A 9,787-nucleotide genomic window follows, 5' to 3' on the forward strand; every position below is an offset into this window, starting at 1 on the left:
ATGTTCCTTGTAAGATCAAATGGAACCCGAGATGGTTCTGCAGAGTGAGGACCACACTTTATTGAAATGATGATTGGCAAATGATCGCTACCATGGGGATCATTGATAACCTTCCACTGACAGTCCAATGATAGCGATCTTGAACACAAAGATAGGTCGAGTCGGCTTTCTCGAGCCGGAGGTTTTGCTATACGTGTCGCTTCACCAGTGTTCAAAATAGTCAAATTGAAATCGTCACATAAATCGTAAAAAATAGCCGCTCTATTGTCGTCATATAGATCGCCCCACCCAGTACCATGGGAGTACCGGAATCCTTTAAACCTTTATACTTATAATGTTACTATAATCATGCTTGGCATGCAAATGTTCGACACCGGACATAGACATAAATTGCACATTAATGTCTGCACTTTGTGCTAACCAGATACCAAGATTCCCAAGTAACACAAATTCAATGAATTATGTTGAGTAAACTGCTATACAACTAAAACCAGTCATATACAGGTTATATAAACTGTTATAGAACAGGTGTGTTGCTTGGGTTAGTACATCTTTGAATACCGAGATTAGTCTGTAAAACATAAAGATCTGAATCCATACCACCCACCGACAAACCGACATGACACTTAATTCTGACTTACGCCCGAAAATCGTAAAAGGCCGTTTTCAATGTGCAATGATCCCAACTGTCAAAACCATATGATTTTTTTATCTAGATAAAAATAATTTGTCCAGAATAGACCAGATACGAACTTATTCATAACTTTTGCATGCGGGCTCATGGCTTAGTTAAATATTTCCCGCAAACACGGAGTCAGATGTCAGTAGTTTGCATTGGTCAGGAATTGCGTTGTCTTTGGTATGGTCATTCATGTCAGTTTGTCGGTGTCCATATCTCTCACTACAAAATCATGAGTTCAAATTTCACCCGGATAAAGCACGAATGATCTGAGAATGTGAAAATTACTAGGGTTTTTGATCTAATTTCCGTCCTACCAAGCACAACCCGCGCTTTAACTCTCTTTTCTGAACGAGTTTAAACAAAAAATGGAATATTTCTGTCCAAGATGACTTGAAAATTTATTCACCTTTCCATACGTACCGTTGGATTTGATAAAGAGTCACAAAGTGATGAGATATTGTCTTAAATCTAACACTGATTCTTGATTCTAAATTCGTTCTACGAGTTTCAATTTGGTCCTAACGCATTGAAACGCCATTAGATTTTCTTCGTCCTACGGATAAACGTAGAAAAAGGGGATTCGCTAGGAGCGCTTCTTTTGTTTTAAGAACAATGAGCGTAAATATTCATAAAATTCGCTCTAACAGGGTTTATGTTGTAGCTAATGAACTAGCGCATCGGAACAAACCTATTATTGATTTGTGCACGGTGAAATCATTGATATTATTGATCTTTTCTGATCGATAGAACGGAAATGGGCGATTACGACGAAGTAGCGCTCTACCCTATAAATAAAAAAATACTTCCTTTGAAATTTTGCTAAGCAATCTTCCCAGATTTCCAATTTCCAATCCCATATTTTAGATAAATTCTATGTTTAAAATTATGAAATATTTTCTATATTTTATAATCATTAAATGTTTCTCGGACTGTGAACTTACATTCTAACATATCGTAAATTATTCTACGCTTTCTTAATTTGTTTGAATTAAAGATAACGAATTAATAAGTCCCAGCATTAAACAAAAAAATGTCCAATATCTTTTAAATGTATACTAGAGTCTTACAACTTTTTTGAAGATCGAGATTTTTCGAAAAAAATTTCCTCGTTCCAGAATAATGATAATTATTGATACGATCCAGAACACTTGTCTAGGTTCCAGAGATATTTGACTATGTTTGAAGTTTTACAAAACTTTCTATATTCGAGATCTTTAAAATTGCTTGTCTTAAAATTGACGAATTTGTTCAAGAAGTTGAACATTTTTATCTGCGCCTCATTTTTTTCAAATTCAAGGTTTGGGAATTTATAATATTTGTCAATGCGGATCGCATTCAACGACAGATACGATTCATATCTTTAATATCTTTCTGATCAATAAATGTCACTATTGGTAACTTTTTTTTTTTGTTTTAAAGTCACTATTTGGTCACTTTTTTCGTTATTGTAGTCAACACTATTGTATAACCCACCACTAGCCCTGCATTTTGAACAGGAATTCTGCTGACAAAATTTTATCATTATCTCTAAAGGGTTATTATTGAACGCCTTTTTGTTTAAAGTAGTGTTTCTTTTAAATAACCGTGAAAAAAACCGGGAATTGAAAAATGGAATTTGAATGGACACTTTGAGATCGGTGCCTTTTGTAGCTACGGTGCAAGATGTGTGAAAAAACACCATCAAGTTTAGCTTCAGCCATTTTGATGCTAAACCAAACATCGGAGAGATTGTGAATTTCGCCAAAGCACTCGACGCGGATCCGGCTGAAATGTAAGCTATTTATCGCATTGGTGAGGAAAGGGGAGTCTTCATGAAGTTTAAATCAGAGGAAGCGATGCTCCATGCTCTGACATTCAATTCGGAGGATTTAATCTTCCATTATGCGAATGGAACGACGGCAAAGCTACGCATGTCGCATGCTGGTGAATTCATTCAATATGTGCGTGTGTATAACTTGCCACCAGAGGTACCCAACAACGAGCTGCATAAAGTGCTGGGGAAATATGGAAAAATTAAACGCATCATCCGGGAGAAATTTCCTACTGATCTGTGTTTTGAGGTATATACAGGGATACGCGGTATATATATGGATGTGAAGAAGGAAACCCCCACGTCATCACATTTCTTCAATCGCAAAGGAAATATATTTTATGAAGGCAACAAAGATAAATGTTTTCTGTGCAAGGCGGACGGACACCGGAAGCTTTCCTGCCCCAAGCGGAAGGCCCGGAAGGAACCGGGAAAGCAACCTAAGGAAAAATGAAAGTAGCAAAGTGGAAGAAAATAAAACAGCAGCAGTACGTATGCTGGTGTAGTGGTGGAAGGTGCGTCGCTAGTCATTAGCGACCAGGAAATGGACACGGGGTTGGAGATGCTGAATGAAAATAACGAAATGGACGTGACGAACCCGATGACCGACGGGAGTAGCGGACAGCATGTAACGGGAAACGACGTTCAAAAGCAGCAGTAGCGATCACGATTCGGGTTCAATGAAAATGAGTACCAAAATTGGTATTCCATGTTACTCGGCTCCGCTAAGTTATTTTTATAACTTTGAGCCTGCCAAATAAACGAAATGAAAAAAAACTACTCAGTGGTGCATCAAGGATTTTTGTCGGAGGGAGGGGGGTTGTAAAAATTCGGAAACTTAATTCCCGCACTGAAAATATTTTTTCGTTAATTTTCTCACGCTCGTTTCGTAAAACAACATTTTCTAGTTGTTTTTTTTTTTTAATGCGCGAAACATTCGTATTGCATTTCGCCAAATGCAGTACCAACATGACGCATCATCCGTAAAATACAAGAACTGTATTTCGTACGGACGTAAACACTGCTTACTTGAATCATTCGTTTATTCGTGGGCAGTACGAAAACGTTCGTTGACATACGAAAATCATTCATGCACACTAGAGTCGGTGTATAATGAGTCACGCCAAGAGTGAAGCCAAGTCTACCTATTGAACTGTCAAACCGGCTACCTATCGTGCAATGTAAACAAACATTACGATGCTATGAAAGGTCCACGAAAGGTATTGCAATAAAATACACACTTAGAAAATAACACCGAACTCGGTTTAATTTTCTACCGAACCTCTTCGGTTACCAACGAGAAACCGAATAAATTGTTTAAAAACATTTTTTTTGTCAGGCGTATTTATCGAATCAGACCTGAATTTCAGTAAAATAGTATAAATTTGACAGGTAGAAATGAAGACTGAACCGAAAAGTACGGTAAAGTATCGACATTTACTAATTAGGTACGTGAAAACTGAGAAACTCGGTAAACTGAACCGAATATTCGCTAAAACGTGTTAAACGTCAAACGTTCTACTTGCGCTCAACTTCACGACGGAAATTTTAACCGAAAACTCGGTTCTCGAAGCTGAGTCTAAAACTAGTCAGCCATTTTTTCTCGCGAGTGCTCGTTTTGACTGTACTTTTCCACGCTGTAACTCGCGTTACGGAAGGAAGTTTTTATTCGCTGAAACGGCATATCGTGGACAAGCATCCGGAAAACTCTCGAATTTCTACCGTGGAAGAAATTTTTGATGATTGTCCTGTGGCAGAACAAGCAACATATGCTGATTTACAGAACAGTCCTAAATTCGAATCAAGTATAGATTTGGAAGAGTTAATATAAATAATAAATATTAGCATCTGCCGCATTACGTATGATGTAGGTTTACCTTACACAAAAATCAATGATTTTATTAAGCTTTGTGACGAAATTGTACGGCACGTATCAAAGTACCTTTAGGAAGTAACTGTGAATTTTCATCCCAAAACAAATCATATAAATATATTTCATACATTTCTTTGACAAAACTGGTTTTATTTTTATGAAAAGTCGAAGCAACGTATACTTAATCAAAATTTAAAGAAGAATTTGAAGTAAAAACCGAACTGCCAAAATGAACCGAATTCCGTAATTACAACAGATGGGTTGGTTCGTTTGACAGCGTTCGGTAATTCTTGAGTAAACCGATGTTCGGTTATTTCTGCTTAAATTTATTTTTCGTCAACCGAGATTTTCGGTAACTTTGGCAGATTGTGGGTAACAAAAAGAACTAACGACAGCTCGGTTATTCCTCTTTGAACCGAACAGCCTACCGAGCGTTCAGCAGATAAAAACTCGGTTGACATCAAACCGAGTTCGGTAATATTTTCTAAGGCTCTGAACCATTTGGTGGATTATTTTAACTTTTGGTTAAAATTTGACAGATGAAAAGTTATCGATTAACCCTGCTATCCGAGCATGGTTATTTCTGACAGACAAGAAGTTAAATTTTGACAACCTTGGCTCGAAAACCGGTCGATCGACAGCACGGGGATTTTCGAACATAGAAAATAACTTTCGAAATGTCACTTTTAACCACGAGTTAAATTTAACTTGGCAAATGGTTCACAGCCTAAGTGTGTATAAAATATAACTGAAGAAATGATCATAAACACGCAGTGAGCAATAAATTGTCATGGGATACGTTTGGTAATGATCAGTAATGAGAATTTCTACTATTTTTTGATGAAATCACTGATATAATGATTCACTACAGCCACTATTTTTTTCTCGCTAGAAGTCATTTGAAGTTGATGTAAATAGAAGTCCTCTGTTGCCAATTGAAAAGAAAGGGAATCTTTCGAAAACCGTGATGCGAGTTCAACTGTTTTTTTTTCTCTTGGCGTGACTCATTATACACAGACTCTAGTGCACACTAGCTATTGTACGCGCGCTATTCGAGAAAATTATTCGTTGTAAGGTTGTTGTTTATCACCCCAGTCGGCGCCGCCACGATGTTCTGAGGCATAACATCTCTGCTCACGCCTGATTTGTTTTCCGTCGATCTTGATTTCCGTGCTGAGTACCAATGCTAACGACGCCAGGGAGGCAGCTCCGACACCTGAACCCTACCTATAGACCCATCAACTTATGCAGCGGGGATCAAGGGCTTTACTTCCATTCCGAGGGAAGGCGAGATGAGAGATGTTATGCCTCAGAATATCCCGGCGGCGCCGACTGGGATTGAATCCAGGCTTGCTGGGTGAGATGTAATCACGCTTACCACTACACCACTACAACTCTTTCCGGTTTTGAATTGTAGGCGTACAAAATTTGAAGTAATCTTTTTCAAAGAGAAAGTTGATGAAGAGAATCGATCAAAATCACTTGCACCCCTGCTTCCAAGTTTGTTCACAAGATTAGAACTCTGGAGAGCATTTTGTGTGTTTATTTGGGGCGTGTATTTCTGAATATAAACAAATAGGCACAGATAAACTATATTCCAACTCTTTACTGTAATAAGCTTGTTGGCCCTGAAAAGCGCCGTTTAACCTCCGAAACCGTACAGAGTGCATCTCTGTCGCTTCAAAGCTTAGATGACATCCATGACCGCTTACGCTTGACGTGTTCAGTGTAGATGACAGCATCACGAATCTCAGCACACCTCGTAGATCAGACCGGAGATACGTTTGACATCGTCACGGCGAACCAGACGACGGATGGCGGTTATCACGAAGAACGTTGCGATGACGCTTGGCACCTTCTTCACCAAGACCTTTTCCTCGTTTGCCACGACCAGTCATTGTTGCTTGTTAGGTAGAAGAGTGGACTACCTAACCTGCCACCACCTCCCTTCTTCGTCTTCTTCTTCTTCTTCTTATTCGCATTTCAAGCTTATTGCATATCGCATATTAGCTTATTGCGTGCTCTCAACTTAGTGTTCTAGATGCACTTCCACAGTTATTAATTGAGAGCTTTCGATACCTGTACCATTTTTGCATTGGTATAATTGTGTGGCAAGTCCAATCATACTTCTATTCCCATGGAAGTCAAGAAATTTTCCAACCCGAAAAATTCCTAGACCGGCCCGGGAATTGAACCCAGCCACCTCCAGCATGGTCTTGCTTTGTAGCTGCGCCTTTACCGACTGAGCTAAGCGAGGCCACCACCTTTCTGTTCCTACTGCTGCTATTGCTCCTTCTGCTGCCTGCTCACCAAGCCGTCCGAAGCGAAAATGAGTTGAGGCTAGTTTTTAGTTTAAATGATCTTTATTTTAGTTTAACTTGGACGATTACCATATAAATTTTTACTAAGTGATTTAATTGCTTTCTTCATCTTTAGGTATGGGCAAAATTCAAAATTTGTTTTACAGAATTAGTCCTAGACTTAGTACACGGTCGACCACCTTGGTGGGATTGGTTTGTTTTGTTTTTAGAATTTGAAGAGAAACTACTTAATACTACTATTGACAGCTTAAAACTAACCTACTCTACTATATACACTTAACCTACTATGTACAAATTGCTTATTAAAGCATGTTCAGAAAGATTGCATTTTTGAATAAATTTAGTTGTCATATCATCAATTTTGGAATCTACTTTGGGAATTTCTGCCTCTTGATGGAGGTCTGCTATTCTTGTGTCGAATGGACGATCTAGGATCATCCTCAACACTCTATTCTGTGCAACCTGGATTTTGTTCCTGTGGGTCTGAGCGCACGATTCCCACACCGGGGCGGCATAGAAGATCGCGGGGGCTATGATCTGTTTGTAATGAGCCATGAGTTGAGGCTAGACAGCAGCGCTCTTTTATATCTTTTCAGGTTAAAGCAGAATGATGTGGAACCAAGTGGTACTCGATTATGACAACTGGGTTTGGGAAGAACGTTTATTTCATGAAAACAGTGATACAATTATCACTTTTTATGTGTACATTGGACAATGCTTGACATTTCCACTTTTCAATAGTTTCTTGTTGAAAATCATCAGTCGGGGTTGCTATTGGTGTGACATATTTCTGATCGATTGGTGATAAAATTATTGAAATTGGTCCAGGGGCAGCCGAATTATTAATGTTCAAAATCTTTCATAATTTTGTTACATGTTCCATTTTGAGTTTTCACAAAGTGTACCCTCATATAAAAATAACAGACGTAGCCCTACGTAAAAAAATGAGTATGGATACTTACTGGTGGCCGATCCGTTCGCAAATCAATTTTGTAAGAATGGATAACTGGTAAAGTGAAAATGCGGCAACCTAACAAAAGCGAAAGATGACAAGTATGGGGATGCGTTTCATCCATATCAATGCACTGCGTATCTGACGCCACATGGTGCATTGGGGATGTATTCTGATTTGAATTGGAAATTAATTATCTGAAAAAGAGCTAAACCTAACACTTGCATCTTTGCTGAAGGAAGTAACATCCTAAGAGGCGACCCCTCCCCACAAACGATCACCACCCCGTCACAAAATTAGCATAGTTTTAACTTAAAGTACAATTTCATTAGTTTTCATTATTAAAATACACTCGTTTTTCAAGAAAACTTTTGCAAGATATATTTTTTCAAGTAAATCGGAATGGATTTTATCTTGTATTGAAGATTTACAAATCACGGAAGGAATTAGATACAGTTCTACACAGCAAAAAAAAAATGTAATTTCGATCAATGTAATTCAAGGTGATGTATGAAAAAATTATGTAATAGCAAAAAGCAGATACAATATTACATCAATGGATGCAATTTTGTTCGCAAAATCGATGTACATCGTACGACGTTATATTACACAACCGATGGATTGACCTGGTTGCAGCAGTTTGGATGTAATATTCAACAACTTTTTTTTCTGTGTAGCCTGTTAAAATGTTTTTTAAAACAATAAATTTGAGATGAACAATAAATTTAGAAATACATAGGGGAAATGGCTCTAATGTTGGCCTATGGATCTAGGATTGGGCCCATCGCTAAAAATCTGCTACTTATCAATTTTATCTAGATGAACGCGTCATTGGGACGGTACTAAAGGATATTTTTGGTTTCTATTGAAAATTTAGTCGATTGATGAATTTATGTATGGGCCCAAATTATGGTCATTTAAGCCGACATTACCTCCATTTCCCCTATATTACAAATTAAAATGTATTTTAGTTAATGACAATATTTATGGTTCATTAGAATTTTGCTTTCAACATAGATATAAAAAATTACAAAAATATAATCATGTTTCTGATAATCATGATATTACATATCCCCTTCTTCCCATTCCAGGCAGCGGCACTGACTGTATCGTGTCGCCAAACGCAAACCTGTGGGCACCTGATCAGCATTCGTCCGTTCGTGCACCGGAACACCTCGTCCGAGGATCTGAACACGGTCCTGCTGTACGCCTCGTCGCTGAACATGTCGGCGAAGCTGTTTCGCATGCCAATCAGTGCACACTATTTGTGTTTCTTTGTGTTTGTCTGTATCGTGGCACTACTCACATTCGGAATGTGTCTCAGCCTGGCAATCGGCGGGGCATGATTGGCACTCTTCAAACAACAACAACAACCACCCCGGACCCGCGCGCGGTACATCGAACCGGAAGTGCTACCACCACCGTAAGACACACTTCAAACTCGTGTGACGTTGTTTCTGCCAACTGTACGAGAACGACGAAGTGTGATTGCCTTAGTTGTGTTACAGTTACAGCAGTCGAGGGGGCGTAGGAGCAGACAAAAAGCAACAAAATCAATAAGAGACAATATGTATCTGTAGTGGAAGTAAGCAATTTTGTGGCAATACCATGGGAATTCGCTTTCAAACTCCCGGCGTTGCACTCGCAGAATTTGATTTTCGATTCCAATTGTGTAAATAAGGGAATTTGGGACAATCGTATCAATATTGCTACACACGTAGGATACGATGCGTCGGGAGACCTATGTTGAAAAAAAAACATCATGGGTGAGCAGGATTCGAGCGTTTGAACATTGGAAAATTATTCAACGGGCTATTTATTTTCCATTTTGTAGTATCGGTATACAGGAAGCATCCATACTATTTTCAATAGTGACAACGGTGGTAGTGCCTTCAATGTCTATAAATATCAAGTGTATGCGATACATAAATTTATTTCATTGTAACTTGTTTGATGTATTTGAATATATTTATTAATATGCGTTTTACTCTTTATTTTTTTAAACAACCACAAGATGATAGACCCATAGTTAAATAACCGATGGCAATCTACTAGGTGTCATTATTGCTTATGTTTGACGATTTCTGCAACGGTTTCGTCACGTTTTGTTTTCTGTGAAAAAATAAACAATATCTTCACTGGCCGATAT

The 9,787-nt window shown here is 38.4% G+C and overlaps 1 protein-coding gene across 1 annotated transcript in view; it reads left to right on the forward strand.

Annotated features, from left to right (window-relative positions):
* The window catches only part of GrlHz (Gustatory receptor-like Holozoa), a 307,521-nt gene extending 298,034 nt beyond the window's left edge, over nucleotides 1–9,487 (forward strand). The window contains exon 8 of the mRNA XM_065223284.1: nucleotides 8,730–9,487. Coding sequence (XP_065079356.1) covers nucleotides 8,730–8,984 — 255 coding nt within the window. The 3' untranslated portion in view covers nucleotides 8,985–9,487. The remainder of the gene's footprint in view (nucleotides 1–8,729) is intronic.
* Nucleotides 9,488–9,787: the final 300 nt, after the last annotated feature.

This window comes from Ochlerotatus camptorhynchus, unplaced genomic scaffold (assembly GCF_037179485.1).
Source record: "Ochlerotatus camptorhynchus isolate MF236.1 unplaced genomic scaffold, CSIRO-AGI_Acam_v1.1 ptg000189l, whole genome shotgun sequence".
NCBI lineage: Eukaryota > Metazoa > Arthropoda > Insecta > Diptera > Culicidae > Ochlerotatus > Ochlerotatus camptorhynchus.